The 22,568-nt window shown below is 36.9% G+C and overlaps 1 protein-coding gene, 2 long non-coding RNA genes and 1 pseudogene across 5 annotated transcripts in view; 2 read left to right on the forward strand and 2 right to left on the reverse strand.

Annotated features, from left to right (window-relative positions):
• Window positions 1–473: 473 nt before the first annotated feature.
• Window positions 474–5,892, reverse strand: LOC147873755 (uncharacterized). The gene is made up of 3 exons (XR_015535400.1): window positions 5,671–5,892; window positions 1,742–1,889; window positions 474–807 (listed from the first exon to the last, which is right to left on the reverse strand). It is a non-coding gene; the product is annotated as an uncharacterized LOC147873755 (long non-coding RNA).
• On the forward strand, window positions 1,753–13,142 carry LOC147873756 (uncharacterized). Of its 3 annotated transcripts, XR_015535388.1 has the most exons (8): window positions 1,753–1,870; window positions 3,223–3,278; window positions 5,888–6,047; window positions 7,147–7,244; window positions 8,089–8,279; window positions 8,913–9,068; window positions 12,752–12,930; window positions 13,027–13,142. XR_015535388.1 is itself a non-coding variant. In XM_087349920.1 (7 exons), exons 1-7 carry the CDS (start codon window positions 1,818–1,820, stop codon window positions 12,851–12,853), a joined length of 816 nt encoding a protein of 271 aa, XP_087206046.1. In that variant the 5' UTR covers window positions 1,753–1,817; the 3' UTR covers window positions 12,854–13,142. The 3 variants fall into 3 exon arrangements, 2 of the variants coding, with proteins under 2 accessions (XP_087206046.1, XP_087206047.1); XM_087349920.1 differs by having other exon boundaries at window positions 12,752–13,142; XM_087349921.1 differs by lacking the exons at window positions 12,752–12,930; window positions 13,027–13,142 and adding an exon at window positions 11,797–12,007.
• LOC147873757 (uncharacterized) overlaps window positions 12,887–22,568 on the reverse strand; it is a 65,457-nt gene continuing 55,775 nt past the window's right edge. The window contains exon 2 of the long non-coding RNA XR_015535397.1: window positions 12,887–12,930. This is a non-coding gene — a long non-coding RNA (uncharacterized LOC147873757). The remainder of the gene's footprint in view (window positions 12,931–22,568) is intronic.
• On the forward strand, window positions 13,002–20,907 carry LOC147873758 (fizzy-related protein homolog; annotated as a pseudogene).

Below are 22,568 nucleotides of genomic sequence, written 5' to 3' on the forward strand. Positions count from 1 at the left end.
AAAATTTAATACAGATGAAAGAAAACACTATCCTGATTGAAAGTTACATTCTTCTATCACTCAAGGTTCAGACACAGCCATGTGCACCAGTCTGGCCTCTGACAAACCCCCACGCCCAAAGCACACATCTTCTGTAGCAGCTAACCCTTTGAAAGTGTGACAGAGTTCAAATATTTTGGATCAGCAATAACAAAAGAAAATGATATTCACAAGGAAATTAGAAGTGAGATTGGATTACAGAAATGCTTGCTACTTCTCAGTTCAAAATATTTTGTCTTCCTGTTTGATTTCCAAGAACATAAAGATTAATATAAAAAACAGTAATTTTACCTGTTGTTTGTATGGGTGCAAAACCATGGTCTCTCACTTTGAGGAGAAGAGGGCGTTGATGAGGATAATTGGGCCTAGGACAGAAACGGATAGGGCATAGTGAAAACTGCATAATAATGGGCTTAATAATTTGTAAGGTAAAAGACTGTTTGTGATTTTATTTTGTACAATTACAGAAGAGGTTCAGATATTCCTACACACCTTCCTTGCCAACTAGTCAACAGGGATAAACATGTATGGATTTATATTCACACGAAAATTTTTAAATAGAATTCTGTAAAGCTGAAGGATTCTTGAGTCTAATGAAGGGAGAGTGGAAAAAAGAGAAATGAAAAACATCTGTTCATGCTATCCCTTTCCAAAATGTCGGCTTGAAATTGCTGCATTCTGCATAAATGTCACTGTAGATTTTAAACTTCCACATTCAATACATATCAGATGTACCTTGTAGTAGTCCATTTGTAACAAATACTGAGTCTGTAAAAGAACAAAGATTCCAGCACACAATATATTTTGTATTATTAACAATATAAAATTAAATCTGGGCGCATTTCATACACTCATCATCTCCAGGCCGTTATGGAATCATTTTTTGTTGTGAAACAGAGTTGTATGCAACTTTCCATTGTCTAGAATTTTTCATTACAAGAATTTAAAAAGTAAGTTTAAAATTGCAATCTGTGGTCTGACAATTAACACAATATTATAAATTTATTCACATGGAGGCATGCACAATTGTTGGCACTCTGGGACACAATAAGTGTGTATACATTTCTTGATGTCTTCTTGCGCATGAGACACAGTCTGAAGGACACACGTCCAACATTACAGTCTCCAATACAATACTCTACACTACACACACACACACACAGCTGACATCCGTCAGATGGCGACTCCTGGAAACACACTACAAAATGAATACACACATATTGTGCTGTAGATTATTATTTCTTTCTTTTCAGCCAAAAGGGCAATATCATCAGTGAACCTTAACATTGCTATCCTCTCCCCTTGATCCTTTATTACTGTCCTGAACTTCTCTTTCAGTTTTCCTTCATTGCTTCCTCAACATACAACCGCAGAAATGTGGGAGTCTAAAACGTCACTTTTGAAGAACCCGGGAGAAAAGCCGATCATAATGCCAATTCAAATGATTGATAGAACTACCAAAACCGGAAGAAGTTCATCAATTCGCGAAAGATGGCGCAACGAGCAAGTAAGTGCTCTCCTCTGCTTATAGTAATTAGAGTACTCCATAGAGTGCATCCGCTACCGCATTATAATATTTAGTAGTAACAACGTGGATATTAAAGATTACGTAATTGTTGTTTTAAATTTTATTATCACAAAATTTCGAATTTAAGGAGACATCTATTATTAACTTAAAATATATTTTATATAAATTAATTACCAAGATTAGTTTAAATCCTGCTTTTTATTAGTACTCGACTCTTATTGGATGATTGAGCATCGCTGTGATTGGTGTGATGTGCCAATACATTCAAATGCAAACGGCCGGAACATCTTGCTACAAGGACTGGTGAGTGTTGTTTGATTTTCTGGAAAATAGTTGTCATTTTAAGCATAATTCGCCTTATTACGGTAACATCCATCATCCAGTTATAGCTGGATAATAAATTGATGAGTGAAAATGGAAGGTTTAGTGTTAGATGCAAATACCAAACATGTTAAGTGCATGGACATTAAAGATGATGTCAATGTTGTTTTAAATTTTAACATCACAATAATTATAATTTAAAGAGACATTTAATATTAGCTGAAAACATGTGAAATGTATTCCGTCTTATAATACGTAAAACCAAATATAAGGTAATCGTATCCTACCATATCGTCCGCATTAATGCAAATTAACATCAACGTTAATGAAAGTATTTGAGCAGTAAATTAAAGCACATAGTAGGCCTGTAAAATACATTATATATTTATGTAATTTATGCAGTGTTGAAATGCAAGAAATTATTCTATATAATTTACATCAAAGTATAGTATAGCCTTATTGCCTGACTCATTATTTGGAGAGGGATTAACTTATATGCTTGTAACACCAATAATATTCGTATTTGTAAAACGAACGTCACTCCCATTGCTTGCCTCATCACAAGTATTTGGTCATGATGCATTGGTCAAAATCCACATCCACCCCTCTTATCTCATTGATGTATGTAATAAGTCTTCAAAGAATAATATGTAACAGAATTTTGTATGTCACAATTAACATAATTATTACAATGATACTCGTCCCCATTGTTAAAAATTGGGCATATCAAACCGTCCATCTATTCTGATGGCATTCCTTCAGGGACTGTTATCGTAAATATTAATTTATATATTCTAACAAATAATACTTGACCTCCATGTTTTCTTCATTTGTCAGCAACAGGGTCTTCACCTGAAGCCTTATTATTTTTGTAATTTGAATATTGCACTTCCTCTAAAGCAGGATCATCAAGGGCTGTGCAGTGCAGCATGTTTAATATTTTCATTATTTCTTTCTGCATTTACATCATTCTTACTTAAGGGTTCTTCAGATCACTCAGCCCTTGTCTAGAGGGCACGAGAATATGACCTATTTAATTAATTTGGTTAATACCATCCTGACCTGGTGATTTGCAGGTACCTTTGTAAATAAACTTACAGTAAAACCAGGTACTTATAACCATTAAGTTATTCATTTAGGCAAACTGAACTAATGGATTACCATTAACACTAGTTTCATTACATATGGTCTATTTACCCTTAACATGTGATACAAAGATAATAATTGTCTGTTAATTTGGTGCTAAGTTTCACAAAAGTGTCATTTTTTTAAATACAGACAGAAGTATGTTGGCTGAATTTAATCGCTGATTCTGTTCTCTCTGTGTGTTCTAGTACTGCGACAATGGAAGACTTAGATGACTTTATCAACAGTGTCCTGGATGATGAAGGTAAGACCTCTCTCCTCCCAAGAAAGTAAAGATTATGATGTGTTTGCTCTGCTGTCATTGTTATATTTTAACTTTGCTGTCGTATAAACAGCAATTATTGAAAATGTTTTATTATTTGGGCTCCTCTTTAGGACATGTTGGATTGTTTGGCAAATTTGTACAAGTGCCTTCAGTACAAAAGGTCATCAAAATTACTCCATTGGTTTCCAAGTTATAAAATGACAGCACGAGACAACCTTGTGGTCCATTTATCTCTACAACTACTGCTAATAACATTCTTGCATCAATGAATATCTACTTGGCAATTTATGTTCAACATCTTGCCTGAGAAACAATTTCAATCCTGTAAAATATCCATATTTGCCAATTTTTTACAAGAAGTTTAATGTGCAGAAAACTTGAAAAATCCCTAATATCCAATTTGATGGAAATCCATTCAACTGTTCCTTATGAAAATTCATGAGAAAGCAGTTTTACAACATTAGTGGTTGGTCACGTTAAAAGGCAGCTTTACAATAAAGTGAACATGCTCTGTGTGGTCAGCTTAAGATTTAATTCAAGTGTTATTGTGAATTTGAGCCCATAATGACAATTTTTTCTTTCTTTCTTAATTTGCCATCTTTCACCAGAAGACTTAATGATACTGTAAATATTATGGGCAGATGAACTCAGAAGGAGATTGCATTAAAGTGGTTTAATTTATTCAAGGTATGCGACTTGTAGATCTGTTTGTTTTTTCTCATTCTATATACATAAGCCTATTCCCTAAATATTTTGGGACTCCTACCTCCATAATGTGACCTTAAATTAAAATAAGTTGAGATTGCATTAGTATAATAAAAGTATCATTTATGACTATCATAAGACTTTTGACAGAGGGGTTGATCCACAAGTAACTACATAAAATTTCACTCATCTCTTAGGTCAAATTTCTACCAAGAAATGAAAGCAAGTTGGATGGAAGGAAAAATTAGCAAGTACTGTTGTTGGGACACTGTTACTTGCATCAGATACACCAAAGCTAATAAGTTAGTTGCTTTATGGAAATAACTTATCAGATAGACAGAAAATACTGAAATATAAAAATTGTGTCTATTCAAAATTTGTAAATGTGTGCATTCAACGTATTTTAGTTACACAACTCTTGAAAAGCTTTCTTATAAATCAGGAACAGTTGCTCTTATGGAATCAAAATGTTTGTTGCCGTTTACCAACAGCCCACCCCTGGACGGTAACGTGAGCCAGAGAAATTCAATAATACTATTTACATATCATTTTCATTATTCTCCCACTTCCACGAGGTCACTTTCCTTAAGGTTTACAACTAAAATTGCATGTATTTGTGCATTTCTCATCTCTACCATTGTCAGTACTATCAATTTTTGGACAGAATGAGGCAAAATACATTCAAAAAATCTTATGATAAGATGATGAGCTCACACCAACATCCATTAGGTTCTGTTCTTTAAACAATACTATAAATGGGCATTACTAGAAAACATTTAATTTTGTAAAAATTCTGTTGTGACACCATCAACTGTTTCTTTAATATTTCATTACCTATTATTATTACCTAATATTAAGTTGGCCTAATTTAGACACAGATATTACTACAGTGGGATAGTGTCTGAATTGTCATATATTAATCATCTTTGTCATCAATGTGTGCATCTACAGACCACCAATGCCAGTCCTTGCCAGAGCTACGAGGCCAAATGAGTGTGGCTCTTCTAGTCTGTGAAACAATGCTACAAAGCACATGGGAGAAAAATCAATATCGCTAGCCATTTGTTGTGTACATTGTGGTGCATATACTAAAGACATAGAAGAACCTTGTAGTGTTTCTCTACATCTACAAAATCATCTGGTGGTTGTAACTGATCTGTGGAATTAAATATAGTCAATTCTAATAATCTTAATTGTTTTGAAACACCGAGTAAAAACACTGTGTGATCATTACAGTGACAGATTATAAATTCCCATCCAGCATAAAGTCAAGGGCCGCTATTTTTGGCTGCCTATGACTGCTTATTTGCATCTACTTTTATATTTGAGGGCCACATCCTCCTCAATCTTCAACCAGAGGAGGCGTCATATGTGGTGAAAAAGGACCTATGAAATATGTTCATATGGTGCAGTACTTAATGGCTGCAGTTGAGGGAGCTTGTAAAATAAACTATTCAAATTTATGTCAGTAGGACTGCAAGAGGAAATCGGTCTTTTTCTGTAAAATGTCATCCAAGGAATAATTTTTTCTGAGTACTGTGTGCATCAATGCATGCTTTATTACCTGAATACTACTGGAATAATACTAGGAAATGTATTCGTTACGGCTGACGGATACAGAAACTGACCAGTCATTTGAAACACAAAACTCTTGTCTCTTACTCACAGTTCAGATATTCTCTGTTATACGGATGTTAGTGAGACCTCATTCAGATATGTTAACACAGCATGTTGTATTACTTAAGATTTGTATGTCTGTAACTCTTCAGTGATCTGCAGGGCCACGTACGTTGGAGACAGCCATGTTCTATTATACTGTTGACCATATTCTGATTCTTATAGGTTTTACACTATGTTATATATGGATTCCACTTTTCTTTCAGGAAATTTTAAGATCACAGATTCAGACCAAGATAAGAGACACGTAGGACAGGCGCAGAAAATCACGCGCCCCCCAAACGCCTTCCTGGTCTTCGCCAATGATTGGCGAAAGACACTGGCTGCCCTGTATCCTGGGGAAAAAAATAAGCACATTAGTGTGAGGTAAGTTTCTATACAAAATGTACTTGAGGACAATTATTTGTTAATAATTTAATGTGCAGAGCATTTGTGAAAGACAAATTGTTTTCAAAGCCATTCAAATTCAGCAGACCTATTATTTGAGGTTTCTGATGAGCGTATTTAGCTTGTGCCTTTTTTGGTGAAAGATGACATTATATCACAAAATCTTTTACATGAATCGCATTCCACTGTACTTTTTATTTCCATAATGCTGTCACTTGGGAAACAATTTAAAAAAGTGAAGATAATTGACAACATAACACAAATATAAATTAGGTACATGTTTTTATGACTTTATGTTATGTTCAACATTGACTGGCCTACACTGTATAACTATATAATATTTTTGTGTTTTTATGGTGTAATTACAAATATTTTAAGGTATTTTAAATTAATTTAAGGTAAGCAATGTGTGTACTTAAAAAGTCATGTCAACTAATTTTTTGGGGACAAACACGTTATATTGAAGTAAGTCCAAAATATACATATGAAAGGGCACGATATACTCCTCCGATTGGCGTAGTCAGATCAGGTAGGTGTGAATGGTTGTAGGTATAGTAGGCAAGAAAAAATGACACATTACGGAATGACCTTTTTTCGTTCTTTAATCCTCGAAAAATTCAATTGTGATTAAAAAAATCAGTGTGAGTTAAATCACAATTCTTACATTAAGACTCGCAACCTTCAAAGTAGTGTCCTAGTGTATCAAGTACTCACTGCCAACGACGAGGAAGACGGCGAATACCATCAGCTTCACCTTCTTCAAATCCTGCCAATCTGTGTCGGAAATGTCCTCTCTGCAGAATAACTTACGTCATGCAATTAGGAATAATCGTCCTGAACTGCTTCACAATGTCATCGTCCTTCACTACAATGCACACTGGGTAGAGTATGCATGAGGTGAAATTTGAAATTGGATATCTTATTTCCATTTACTGAAAATGTTCTGATCGTCGAGAACAAGTGAAACATTTTGAGCGCTCTCAAACACCACTGCCTTTGCCTTTACCCAGCTGCAACCCTTGATGTTCGTCCTGCAACCTGCCTGTATTCTTACAAGTTTCACTTTTTCTATTTGCAGACTTGGCTGTATGTGGAGGACTATTCAAAATAAGGACAAGGAAGGGTATTTTGCTCGGGCCCGCCAGGCGGATGAAGAACATAGGAAGAAATATCCTGGTAAGTAATTTTTCTTTTAATGTCAATAAGCAGCAGCTCTCTTATACGTCAGAAAACTTCCAAAAAATGTACCCGAGAATTTTGAGAGACATCACTGATTCAGATATATTTGAGATTGACTGACCTGTTGCTGAGTATTTATTCTTCAGTAACATGCTTTATGATTTGAGTTGATCATAGCTGGAGTGGTAATAATCAGCAAAGGTACAGACGGCTTATGTATTTTTTGTTTTCCTGCTACGTCTACACTGCACCAAAATCCAGAATATAATCATCATCCTCATTCCCACCGCCGTAAAAGCCTCAAAGTCATGTGGGTGTGTACCAGTTGAAGAGACTTCAACCTCGATACTGAGGCAGTACGTAACACGGAAGACCTGACTGTAAAGTGTTATTAATGTTTGCTTCATTTTAATATTTGTAATGGAAATATTAATTTTGTATTATCAGGAGCTTTCATGGCGAATAAGTAGATGCAACGCTTCGGAGAAAGGTACTTTCACAATCTTCAGGGCTGTAGTGCTATGCGGGGAAATGGAGATATTTATATTAGACGACGAGAAAGCTGAGGAAAGCTGGAGACAGTTTCTCCGAAACGTTTATGAGTCAAGGCAACAGAACCCAGATATCGAAACGCATCGAGATGTTATAATATTAAAATGGAGTAACTTAAACATTTAATTCTGCAATTAGATATGATCAAAATACATTGTACTGTTTCTGTTCTTCTGTAATACATGATTTATGAATGTCACTGATTTTTCTTCTCTGATGTCAAATGACGGGATCAGAAACAACCGTGTACGGAATGCTGTAATCTGAATGTCATTCTTTGGGTTTTTAGATTATGTCTACAACCCCAATGTGGCCCGCGAAAAGAAGATTCTCCGCACAAAGGCCCTGAAGAAAATGTTGCGACGCCAGTCTGCGAAGCGACGCGTCAGCAGGGCGAAGACCAGGAGAGCCCGTATCCTGCCTGCCCGTGAACATCAACGGGCAGAGACAACAGGCAGGGAATGTGTCACTTCATCAAAGGTAAGACGTCGTCATTGCACTTGCCTGACATCTGTCGCTTGCACATGGAAAACAAAGGAGTGAGGAATGTCAGAGGTGAAAAATGACTGCTGTAAACTCTGGATTATCGGGGTGAGTAGGAAAGTAAGTCTGCCCCTGTTTGTAAGAACGCATCGCAGTTGAATTTATTTAGCAGATTCCACTACTTAAATCCCTAAAACTCTGCCCTAAGTTTTAAACATTAATTCTGTATTTTAAAAAGAAACTGGCCGTTGAAAGGAAAGACATGTTACAAGTAGTTTATATTTATATGGACATTAAATATACACAGGTCGCCATTTTACTTGACCTACGAGAATTACATCATTTCCTACATGAGCACTGAAATCACCTGTAATTAAACATTTATTGCTCTTAACCATTTCTGTTGGGTTTACATCAAAACCCTCTGTCACATTTTCATCACATCCCATTTGGGAAGAGTGCATCTGCATAAAATTCATCACGTTCACTGCAATGAAGGATGAGACTTTATCATTCTGGATATAAATGTGCATCTGATTCTTTATTGTCAGGGTCTTCTGACATCGTACTATTATATCGAATGTTGTATCAATAATTTAAGTTACAAGAATTTTGTTTAATTCGTTGCAGCCCATTAATCCACCAATGTATGTCGAACCGTCATGCGCAGGAGACAGAGTGGCCGACGACGAAAATGTTCCTGTGCCATTTGATGACGACTTTGGTTTGGCAGAATTTTTGGACGCCAGTGAGAATGCTGAAATCCAACAGTTTATTGACGATGAGGTTAGTGTCAACTCTCCTTTTGATTACAACAATTATTTGGGCCCAACATAAATTTCTGAAAGCACTAATCTATGTAAATGGTGTAGTAAAATGTGTTTAAGAGAAAATTCAAAATGGCAATTTAACTATACAGTTAAGAAATATCTGAACATTCGAGCACATGATGATTTTGTAGGTGTATTTTTAATTATGTGTGATTGTTAATAGAATTGGCTTTAAAATGGTCCTTTTGAGCTTCATTTCAATATGTACTTTCACTTTCAATGTCCCTGTTGAAAACAAAAATTACAAATTGACGAACTGGGATTTTGAATTGTTTGGTGGCAATCTCAAAGGACTCAAGGAACATTTATCCAGCAGAATTATTTGGGATGTAAGATAACTTTCCCTGAACATTTAGTAAAGTGAAACACAGAAGAAAATATAAGTGCAACGCCACTGCACATTTTTGAGCAGATTCAAGAACCTATTTTTAGCCAAATTAAACTCGTTTAAAATCTTTGTATCCACATCTAGAAATACGTATTATAGAATAAAAGAACCTGGCAAGGCGTGAGGTATAAGCCAGTACTTGCCTAATTATCACACAGAACTAATTACACACTCACAGTTAATTATTGCCACAGAAAATGCCCACCACACAATTACTGACGTGCCTCTCATTTAAAAGTATTGCCTGGATCTACGTCCAACCCCACCCTTGCAAGTCTTCGTTTGTTTCCTCCTGCTCTTCTGTTCTTGTTGAATAAGTTTTTCTACGTTGATCAATGTAAGTCTTCCTTCGCTTTTCTTTATTTGTTAAATATGTCTGATGTTTAAGTTTTTGCGTCCCTATTCAGAGGCCAACTCTTCTTGGTCAGTCAACTTTCTACGTCCAATCCCACCCTTGCAAATCTTCGTCTGTTTTTCTATGTGTGTCGTTAATATGGTGTCGTTTATCAATGTAAGTCTTCTTTCGCTTTTCTTTATTTCTTAAATAGGTCTGATGTTGTACTTCTTTACGTCCCTGTTCAGAGGCCAACAGTTCTTGTTCAGTCAACTTTTTACGTCCAGAGCCACCCCTGCAAATCTTTGTCTTAAAATCGATCAAAAGTCAGTTTTCATAATACTTTCGTAATCGTAATATATTGAATAAGTATCAGTTTACCTTGTAGGAGTTGTTAGAGTTGGTACTTCAAATACTTGATAACTTCTTCTTTCACTTTTCTGATGTTTTAGGCCAGATGTCGGTCAATTTTTAATAATGCGACGTGCTGCTTCTGGAGCAGTGATAATGCGACTGGCTTGGTAGTGAAGCGTTATTTGTTTACTCGGCATTGTTGTGTTCCACAACAATGCCGAGTAAACAAATATAAGGTGATATTTTTGATGACATCATTTTTTGACGACAAATTGGTTGACGACAACGACTAATCACAAATTTCTATAGTAGATTGCAAGTGATTATGAGCGTTTGTGGAATTTTCCTGATTGTGTAGGAAGCATTGACGGGAAACACATCCGCATAAAATGTCCCCCTAAATCTGGCTCCATGTTTTATAACTACAAAAAAAAAATGTCTCCATCCATCTTCAAGGCATCGCAGACGCTAAATATAAATTTATAACCGTGGATGTAGGAGCATATGTAAGAAGGAGCGATAGTGGTGTTTTCATGGAAACTGGTGTCTATCATCATTTGGAAAATAATTCATTCAACGTACCACCCAATAAACCACTGCCAGGAACAAATGTTAGTGTGCCTCATGTATTGCTTGGTGATCAAGGATATCCATTAAAGGAATATTTGATGAGACCGTATCCTACTGGGAACAATAATGACCACGAAACTGAGATTTTTAATTATCGCCCGAGTAGAGTTAGACGCTCAATCGAATGTGCCTTCGGAATCTTAGTAAGCAAATGGAGATGCCTCAAGACGGAACTACAATTACATTGAAGTCACGTTGATACTGTTGTCAAGTGCGTTTGCTTATTGCACAATATCGTAATCGATACATAAGGAATAAGTGAGTCTGTATTATCAGATACCAACGCAACCCATGAAAACAATGATAGTGACCAGGCCAACTCTACAAGACGTTTCAATCGGTCATCACGGAGAGCTTATGAAATTCGCAATGCATTTCAACAATATTTTCTTGTCACAAATGTACCTTAAAACTTTGTTGGTTACGTTAATTATTTCAGAAATGACAATTCAATTGTTAACACACTGCGTGATGGTTGAATTAATAATTAATTATAATGTGTGATGGTTGTATATCTGTGTATGTTAATAATTTCAATACTTACTTGTAGTTTCCAATGAAGTGGCGATCTCAATCCACAGCTTCCGAGCTACATCTCTATTATGATACTGACCACATCGCGGATCCCACAAACTTCTTCTTTCCTGCACCAAACTTATCAATTTTTCACAGTCCATCTTTGTATCTCTCACATGAATCATACATCGGCCGAAAAAAACAAACTGATTTGAATTCGCCCGATCACCGTCCGACATCTGCTATAATCGGCCGATGAGATCGGTTGCACTGAGACCACGCACGTGCCTTCCAACTGGTTTGAAAAGATCGGGCGAGTTCGGCCGAAACGACCGATGTCAGTGCCACTGTGACCACAGCCATAGAGATCGCCTTCCACGAGATATTCGCCGCATGTGTTTCCATACTTGTTCCCCATTATTCCAGTTCATTTTTTGATTCCAATGTTTATTTCCTTTCCAGATCCCAGAAATGGACGAAGATCTATATGCTTCGATTCTGGAAGATCTCAAGTCCATACCAGTATAGAATAGTCATTTACATAAATAGTTAAATTGTTTTAGTAAATAGTTTAGTATTTTTAAATAGTTAAATTGTTAAATAACTTAATTGTTAAGATTTTGTTAAATAGTTTAATTATTTGTGGCTTGTTAAATAGATTAGTTTTATTGAATAGTTAAATTGTTTTCAATTCAGTACTTATATTGTTTTTAGGAAATTAGTTGAAATTTTTTTTGTTAAATTGTTTTAGTAAATAGTTTAGTATTTTTAAATTGTTTAGTATTTTGTTAAATAACTTAATTGTTAAGATTTTGTTAAATAGTTTAATTATTTGTGGTTTGTTAAATGGATTAGTTTTATTAAATAGTTAAATTGTTTCCTCCTGAAGGTATCACCACCTTGTCGAAGGCAAATAAATTTTGCTGGGTGAGGAGGCTTGCGTGCTCAAATGACCCTTAGGGCTATGCCGGCCAGAGCTTCAGCTCCTGGTAGGGTCACCCATTCTGGACAGGTCTAATTCGATGAGCCAGACTAAGAGTGATACCCTGGTCCTCCAGGTTGGGGGTTGGGCTTGGGGTTAACAACCCCACCCCGGAAAACAAATATTGTTAGGATACTCTCAAAAGAGCCTCGGATGGATGGATCATTTGGTAATGGACCTGGCAAACGTTCACGGACTCAGAAGCAAACTGCGACATTGACCATGGCCACATGGAATGTTAGAACCATGATGAAGGTAGGAAAAATGATGGAGGTGCTGAAGTATGGGATGGACATGGTGGCATTGGAGGAGGTGAGGTGGAATGGACATGGCAGGGTGGATAAAAACGAAGCTATTTAGGTTTTGAGCCTTTAGGAGACAGAATATGCAAGATAAGGCTCAAAGGACTCTTCAGAAACTTGTCTTTTGTTTCAGCTTATGCACCCACGGAAGAGGCTAAAGAATAGTCTGATCATCAAAAGCACTTGTTTCGAGGACCATGTGTGTTGGAAGGTGGTGGGAGAAGCTGTGGAGTAGGGAAGACTGGAGGGAAGGAGGAGACGTCGAAGGCGGAGGAAGAGATGGATGCAGAACTTGGAGGAGGACCTGAGGACCTTGCGTGTTGGAAGGTGGTGGGAGAAGCTGTGGAGTAGGGAAGGAGGAGACGTCGAAGGCCGAGGAAGAGATGGATGCAGGTCTTGGAGGAGGACCATGTGGGTTGGAAGGTGGTGGGAGAAGGTCTGGAGTAGGGAAGGAGGAGAGCAAGTCCATCTACCGCCACCTCTATATATTTGTGTAATTTGGAGATTCTGCATGGATGACAGGAGTCGGTGTTTCAGGTTAGTATGTGCTCTGTGCCTTGCTGATTCTCTTTTGTCATTAACTGTTGTTTCCTGTCTGCAGTTGAAATTCTTAAGTTGGGAAGGAGTGCGTTACTTGTTTTGTACTTCAAACTGCAATGTTACCGACATCTTGTCCTTACTTGCAGTCAGGAGATCGCTTTATTGAGCCGCGTGCTGGCAAGAGTTGGCGCATCAAGTTTCTCATGAACACAGTAAGTGTTTTTCATTAAGTTATGATTTTTGTGATTTTATAAGAGTAGTGGATAGATGAAGTGAGTATGCTGTGCTCAGGATGAAATCAATTTGTGTTCATGACAATACTTTATCAGATATGTAAATGAACCTTTATCCACAAAAATTGGTTTCATCTTAATTGACTACAATTGCACTGTACAAAAACAATAACAGATTATGAAATTGAGGACATAAGAAGTGCTGTATGTCCCGGTAATTAATTTACTTTTTTTTTTCTTTGGACCTGGAGTGAGTGTATCATGCCATCATTTAAAACTACTATTTGTGATGTACTTCCCATCAGGTCTTTTGCATGAAGTTGTCTATAAGCTTTATGAATTTCTCTTTATGTAAGCCAGTTGTAGAAATGTCAATGAAATTTATGTCTGTTTTTAAATATAGGAGTCTGGCCAGAATGGATTTACTACGAAAGAGGCTCGTGAAAATGGTGACAGAGGGAGTGGGAGATTGGCATACGCATGTCTGCTGAAAAACGAACTTCTTGGCGCCAACATTCAAGATCTTAGAGACCAATGTGATGAGAGAAGAGCGTCCATTCCAGGATCAAATATATTTTCCTTGTCACCACTTAGTGCACAAAGCCAGAAGTTGCTTAGTGCACCGAGAAAGTGAAGGAGGAAAATATGAAGAATACCCTTCAAGGTTAGTCATATTTTGTATTAGTTTTAATCTTGAAAAATCCACAAATGAAGTATCTCTGCTCACTCCACATTCCGTCTCAGTGTCTGATTCTCCCCCGTCTCTGATGAAATCTGAATTGGCTGACGTGGCTGTTGTCACTCCATGATCAGCTGTTCTGCCAACACAAGCCACGAGACAATGATAGAATGTTTATTATGAAATAGTTAATTTTCTTCTTCTTTATATTAATCATTGTGAGTTTCATATTTTGTACTTTAATATTTGTCCATATTTATTGAAGGTTATGTCTTTTTCTTGAAGGTGTTGGATGCCCCTGAGCTTCAAGATGACCTCTACCTCATTCTTATTGATTGGTCTTAAGAGAATGTGTTAAGTGTGGGATTGGGAAGTTGCGTCTATCTTTGCTGTGGATGCTGTATTAAAGTATGTGTCTGGAAATGGCAACTCTGTGATATCAGTTGCATGGAATGAGCGCGTAAGTATTGGCCAGACTGTTTTTACTCAGATTGTTGAAAATTATTTCTGTTAAATATGAATTTGGTTATTTCTGTGTTTGTTGTTATTCTTTAAAGTATTTGTTATGCATATATGCATTATTAATTGTATAGGAAAATTATCACTATGCATTGACATGTCAGTTGTTTAATGTTTACCATAATTTTTGCAAACAATGCACTTATGCACAGTCAAGTTGGTTATAGGATGGGGCCAGTTGTGAAGGCCTTGTTTATGTAGGCTGTTCCAGCCATAAAGACCTATGAGCCAAAATGTATTTGTCTGTGTTTTGATATACCATGGTGTCATGATTATGTATAAATGAAAAATTATTGCCATATTCTGCAAGTGCTGTAGATAGTAGATAAGGATATGCATGTTCTGACCAGGAAATGTTACCGAACAGATAACGCATCATCACCTCTGATATAATTTAGGACTTGCTTTAATTAGTGGACACAATAATGACCTGGTGTTTTGCATTTGTAGGGATAGCTGTTGGCACACATCATGGCTACATGCAGGTCTGGGACGTTGCTATAAATTCCCAAGTTAATGAGCTGCTGACCCATCCAGACAGAGTTGGATCGCTTGCTTGGAATGGTGATGTTGTGTCGTCAGGAAGTCGGGATGGACTTATCTTACAATGTGATGTGAGAACTCCTAGTCTTGTGCCAGAGAGAAGGTTGCTTGGCCATCGACAAGAGGTAAGTAGGAAATCATTTAAGTGTTATTACTGCAAAACAGATGTAATATTTTTCTGGATTGTTAAACCATGTGGACTGACATAGATACCAGAGTTTTGGAGACACATACATACAGTCTCCATCTTGAGCTCTGAAGATAAAGACATTTCATCTCCGCATCGCATCATGACCCAGAAGAACAGCATCAACATCTTCACCACGGTCAGAACCTCACATCTAATATTGTTATTATAGTTAGAGCTGAAAAATATGTTTTAAATTATTGTCATCAATTTCAATTACTATAAATATACATTGTTTAAAGGTTTGCAGCTTGAAGTGGTCTCCAGACAAGCAGAGCCTGGCATCCGGTGGCAATGACAATCGCCTCAATATTTGGAATCTCCATTTGGATTCACCTGTGCAGACTTACACTCAGCATTTGGCAGCAGTGAAAGGTAGGAATCATTGTGTTTATCATCCGCATTTGTGACGGATTAAAATAAGATTCTATGAAGTGAATAAATATTGTTATTATATTGTCACGTGTTTGTGCAGTCTTTGATGCAGGAAAAATCATGCACTTAAAACCATAAGTGCTGGAAGAATCGGTTCCAATCATTGCCCGTAAATCACATTTATTTATGACACCATTTTTGTGGATATATTCCAAATGTGAAATAAAAAGAATGTTATGTTTTGGTTCATATTCTCAAAAAGATATTGATCGTGGAAGGGATTGATTGAAAACAATAGGAGCAAATTTTGTTTAATGCCATTATACCATGCCTTGAGCATTAATTGAAAAACTCCAGGTCATCTCCTCCTCCTCCCCCCCCCCCCCCAAATTTTTTTTATGTAAATGCATTTCGTTTTCCTGTACTGTGTATAGTATTTGCTGCTTCACATGATTCGTAATTGAGTGCTGGAATGGAAAATTGAGAAGAGCGTAATATAACTGATACAAGTTCATGGTTTCTCCAATATGGTGCTCATATTCTTTGGATGTCATTGATTTCACTGTTCTGCGCAGCATTTATAATTTGCAAAGTAAATTTCTTCACATTTCTCATCTCTGCCTCCTTCATTCTCTTTCTTTATTTTAATATTCTATGCAGCATGATGTATCAAACTGATGATTTGGACACAATTCTTAATATACAGAAATACATTTTTTTTTTTCAGCTATTGCCTGGTCCCCGCACCAACGTGGACTCTTGGCTAGCGGTGGAGGCGCAGCTGATCAGTGTATTCGTTTCTGGAACACACTCACAGGACAACCAAAGCAGTGTGTGAACACTGGATCTCAAGTCTGTAATCCTGTCTGGTCTAAACATTCCTCTGAACTGGCAAGTTCTTTGCATGTCGATGTGATCTGCAATTTGTACTTGGAACGATATTGTTGATAGAAGTAAGATATATTATTATTATTATTTTTTTTTCTTCGGATAGTGAAGTATTTGTAAAATAGAAGATTAAATTTAAATATATATTGTGTTCACCTTAACATTTTATATATTATTTAGTGTTCTGTCTGACGACAGGTCCATATGAACAGGATCCTTCCATCCTTTTCTCGGACTGGGACCTGTTCATATACGTTCTTGGCAGATGATCCAGAAGTGGTTTTCCATTGCCTTCTTCTGTGTGTGAATGGAGTAATTGTTGGGATGCCACGGAGGAAAACTCCGTGTTGCCTAGACCACGGCCTTGCCCAACACAAGTTATAAATTCGGGCACCGCAAAAATAATTTTGAAATGCCATTTGCCTCAGGCATAATTTATAAAATCTGTACATTTGTACTTTGATGAAGATTGCACTTAATGTAACCATAAAATTATAACTGCGAAGTCGTCTCCACTTGGGACGGTTCCTTGCCTTCACCCTGTGTTGGCAGTGTAAAAGGGCCAGCTTTACATCGAATAAGTTTTCATTAGGTTAATACTTGTCGTTTACAGAGGAATTAACAGGGTTTTCATTCATCCACATCTCTCAGATTTTGCTTATGAACTGATGTCTTAAAATTTTCCAAAAATAAATTCTTGGGAAATGAAGTGTACCGTACCCCCCACTGTGGTTCAGAACACTCAGTAAACTTTAGGGACCCTCTTACTAATCACCGTTTTGGTTGCGGTATGGAATCTGCCCTGTGGTTGCCTCAGACTTGCCCAGAGTTAGCAGAGACATTGTAAACCAGGAACATTTAAATGATGAAGAGCTGAATTTTCCTTTTCCTAGAATACCTTTCGGGATAGCTCAGTCAGTATAGTGACTAGGTACGGGCTGGACGACCGGGGTTCGATCCCTGACGGGGGCAGAGGATTTTTCCTCTAGCCTCTGCGTCCAGACCGGCTCTGGGGCCCACCCAGCCTCCTCTATAATGGGTACCGGGGGTAAAGCCGGCCGGGGCGTGATGCTGACCACTCACCCCCATCTAGTGCTGAGGTCAAGGAAGAGAGGAGCTATACCTCCACTCACCCCAAAACGCCTACATGGCGTATAGTGGGACAAACTTTTTTTACTTTTTAGAATACCTTTGGTGTGCGCGATGTACCAATGCGTGTTTCCTAGGCATGTTTGAGTCCGTGCAGAGGACCTGATAAGTTTTCTTTGTACTACCATACACTTACAACAATAGACGTTTGGCATGTAAAGTACTCTGTTTGAGGCTACTCCATAATTGTACTCTGCAATCTGTAATACCAACATGACATGGTACAAGTTGTGAGGTAGCTGGATTACGATCTACAGTGATACCAATATCCATTATCCTGTGCATTAACTGATGATGTCATTGTTTGCATCATTACCTGTTAATGAGAATGGCTGACAAATTTTCAAGGAATTTGGTATGGATGTTATTCCAGATTGTTACTGTAACGTTCTACTTTGTATAAATTGGTGTGGATTAGTCTTACTAATGTGGTAGTGTGGCTTGGCATGGAGCAAGGCAAGTTCCCAAGGATGCTGGTGTCAGCTTAAACATGCTCAGCTAATATGATAGATAATACGTCCATGAGGCTACAACTTGTTTCATAAGACTATCACATTTATTTCTAACACTAAGTTCTACATAAACTTTACATTTAATTTAAAACATTACCTTCTTAATTTAGGCTAATTCACTTTATCCTTAGTATATTCTAGTTATGAAATTTTGAATATTTATTCATCCACCCGTACTAAACTTGAATACGTCTCCTCAGCGCTTACCTGTTAGAAGTAGTCCAATCAGCTGCACCTTGCCCATCTTGATTCTAGTAACCTCCTGCTATCTTCGAAGTTTCGGCCCATCTGCTCTAGATCTCACTTCAACTTCCTTTCACAACCTTTCCGTTAGCGTTTTCCCACATTATTTTGCTGACTCCTAATGGCTACGTCTGCATTTTTTCATATCCTGAGAATAAGGTGAACTAGCCTTGCTGCTTTACTCTAGACAGGAAATGAATCAATAGATTCCTACATGCAAAGGTCTACTATACTTACTTCTAACTACATTCAATTCTCTACATTCATAATTCACTACATTACTTTTGATTCTATGTTTTATGGAAATTTAATTGTTTGTTGTAGGTTAGCACCCACAGTGACTCCAAATACAACACACACATTTGGAAATATCCATACATGTCACGGGTTGCAAATCTCACTATGTCTCCAGACAGAGAAGATATTGTAACTGGCGCTGGGGATGAGACTCTGCGATTCTGGAAAGTGTTCAGTAAAGATCGTTCACGGAAGGTAAGATGTTTAACTTATTCATTGGGAGGGGGAAACTTGTATCTTGTAATGTTAACATTTTTTAAGGTTACATTTGTAGACATTTATAAAAATGTTTGATGTGATTTTCATCTCTTGTTTCAGGAGAAGAAATCAGTCCTAGACCTCCTCACCGCCATCCGGTGAAGAATCTGATTGTTTTGTTATATTTGATTGTTATGTTCAAATTAGTTTTGTTATATTTGTTTTTTCAAATTAATTGTGTTGATTTTTTATTTTCAAATATATGGTTAGATAAGACTCATGTTTACTCTTTAATGCCATATACCCAGAAGTACATGGTTCTTAAATCTCTTTATAAGTAATCAGCTATTTAGCCTTTTTATATATATGTATGTGTATATATACAGAGTGAGTCAAAAGTATGTTTACAAACTTTATATGATTGTACTGGCAGAATGCATGCCTGATGATTCGAGGAAACCCTGTTGCGTATGAATGAATCCGTCAACCTTGTGTACATCGTGCTCGGGCATGTGTGGAGAATGGAGGAGCAACCTTTGAGCATCTGTTACAAAGAAACATCCCTGTCCTTATCTTTGGCAATAAAGGCATACATCAAGACTTATTTATGGCTATTATTTTGAAAAATAAGCATTTGCGGCCACATGTTCATAGAAACATTCTTTCCTATTTTTGATCCATTAATACACACACACAGTTTGTAAACATACTTTTGACTCAACCTGTATATGATTGTTTTTTCATTAAATTGTGTTGTATTTTTAATTTTAAATATATTGTTATATATAAGACTCATCTTCACTCTTTTAATGCCACGTACCCAGAAAGAAGTACAAGATTCATAATTCTTTTGATAAGTAATCAGCTTTTTGTTCTTTATATATATATATATATATGTATATATATTAAAAAAATTAGTAGAGTACTAATGTTTGAAGAAGGAAAAGGAAATAAGGATCTTACCTTACAATTCTTCATTGTTTCCTTTCACTTTTGTCTTTTATTATTCGTTTATTTCTCAGACAAATCCTCATTTGAAGTGATAAAGGGCCATTATCAACCACCCATACCTGCTGTACATGGAGTGTATGTATTGTAGCAATTATCAGGCACATTATTCCATCATCTTGTCTGTGGTCTCATACAGTGTGTCTCACTAAATGTGGAATCCACTGTGACACTTGCCAGTGCAGCTGCAGGAAGCAAACTGCCAGGAAATGAGGTGGTCACAATTAGAACATATCCATCACATGCTTGTGGGTGGGTTTTAACTTACATGGGACTCATAAGGGCAAACTGTTTAATGTGATTTCATATTAGACCTACATAAAATGATGTAAAAATGCACCTGTTGATAGGAATGTGAATCCTTTATGTCGTGCATTCATGGCTTAAATATATGTTTGTTTTCACAATTGTAAACGGTGTTGTTTACTGGTCACATTTGGTGCCAGTGTAATGTTTGTTATTCTGCACTTTGAAAGTGTGCATTCTGTCTCATAAATGAAATTCTTGGCCACACCAGGTAAAGTTGAAAAGTTAATAATTTACTCATTAACTTCTTGCTTTGTACGGAAATTAATTGGAATAACTGTTTAGTTCTTGCAGTTATTATAATTTAATTTGCAATATTTAATGTTCTTCTGCTGTTGTGTGAGTTAATGAGTTTACAGTTTAATTAATTTTCTACCTTAGAGTAAGCTGTCATCACTGAAATATAAGCCTCTTTTGTTACCTGTCTGAAAACCCTTAGAATGAGGTTTTTTAGTAGTGCATGGCATTAACTTTATTCTCTGAAATCACCACTTTATGATCCAATAAAATAGTCTCAAATATCTTTGGAATAACAGAATGGAATGGCTATCCTCTGAGGTACAGATTTTTTCCTGTGAAGTTCAGAATAAATTTCCATTTTTCAAACTTCAACATATGACATATATGTTTGTTTCACGAGATGTGACAATTACATCCCTGAAATGCCCCATAAAAGCTGTGTTTAATTACTTGCCAAATAATGGTTGCTGTTATGTTTGAAGCAGTCTTCCTGCATACCAATACACTTTGTGAAGCGGTTTATCCTCTGCTGGAAACGTTTCTGTAACTCCTCTTTAGGAATGCTTTTCAGGGTGGCCATTGCATGTCCCTGAAATTCTGTGGCCCCTCAAATGAGTGTTCAGTTTTTGGCATAGCCAGATGTGGTGAATCTGGTAGATGGTCCAGTTTCAACATCAATTTCTGGCCTAAAACTCGTAGACAGCAAGTGCATCATTACCAAGGTCATTGTCACGATGCGTAACTTTCAACAAAATCAAAGTGAACAGTTCTCCTGCGATCGAAAGAGAAGGGAAAAGGAACAAAATTTGTCTTCACCTTACTCTCCTGGAGTCCTTTATGTCACTGGCAGACACTCAACATTTTCATGGCAACAGCACCTTCAACCTCTGTCAACACCCGCACAGTAAGATAACTAAAATAATTTATGAATATAGGCCTGCAGTCACATAGTTGAAGGTTGCTTCTGAATCACAACATGCCCAAGAACTAATTTCTGGTTGATGATTATGAGGATAAAAATGAGATGAATATAACACAGCATGTAAAAATCAATTTTCATTGCCTTAGAATTCTTTGGTACACTGTTCCATTATTATAGACTCTTAATTACAACATCAGCTTTTATTTAATACACGAGCTGGAGTCCTTTCTTACTTTCTTCAATCCTTTCTTTCTTGTCTCATTCATCCCATACCTCATTTTTGAATGAGAGAGCGCAGTTGCAGTGTTATTACAAAGGCTGCATGCAGTCAGACTGTCAACTGGCTCTTAGTCTGTTAATGCTCAATGTGTTTTCATTCTAAGCACTTGAAAGAAGAGCATCCCACGAGAATTAACAGGTTGTGGGGGACTGCATGCTATAAACTGTGAAGGCACTCAAAATTTTCCCTGTGCACGCAGTAGATGAAAGATAGATTCACTTCACATAAGTGCTTTACGTTGGCGGATCCCATGGCTACTTAAATTAATTATGCTGCAGGTCAGGAATGCCAAACTTGGGAATGTGGCAAGAGGGGGGGGGGGGATAGAGATCGCTTAGTGATCGTTTTCGGACAGAAGGCAGCATGAATTCACAGAGGGACTTCATGGTCACATTTGAGATGCTTGATTTCTTTTGCCACATTTTGAATACACAGAGAAACTTGTCAAGGAAACCTAATGGAAAATAGAGATGAAGATGTGCACAAAAATTTGTACTGCATGGAGCATTCTTTTTGAGAGGCTGACAGCACGCTCAGCTAGTTAAAAAATTAGACCCGTATAAATATGCTAGTCCTTTTATGGTGAGGAGTTAGCATCCCACCTGATTTCCAGAGATCTCCATTTCTGGATGCCTTCTCCTGCTACCAGAGGAAGTACCATGCAGTGGGAAAAGATGACTTAACAAATTGGTATTGGTAATGTAAATTACATTAAGCTAATTCAGCTTCAGGTTCACTGTTGAATTTTACACATAATGAAGACATTTGTTTAATTTTCAGGGGCCTAGTATGAATTTTAAAACAAAAATACACTTTTATAATCATGTCTTA

The sequence above is a fragment of the Zootermopsis nevadensis genome, unplaced genomic scaffold (assembly GCF_977971745.1).
Source record: "Zootermopsis nevadensis isolate Lab colony 2312 unplaced genomic scaffold, Znev_1.0 Znev_ptg000016l, whole genome shotgun sequence".
Taxonomy (NCBI): domain Eukaryota; kingdom Metazoa; phylum Arthropoda; class Insecta; order Blattodea; family Termopsidae; genus Zootermopsis; species Zootermopsis nevadensis.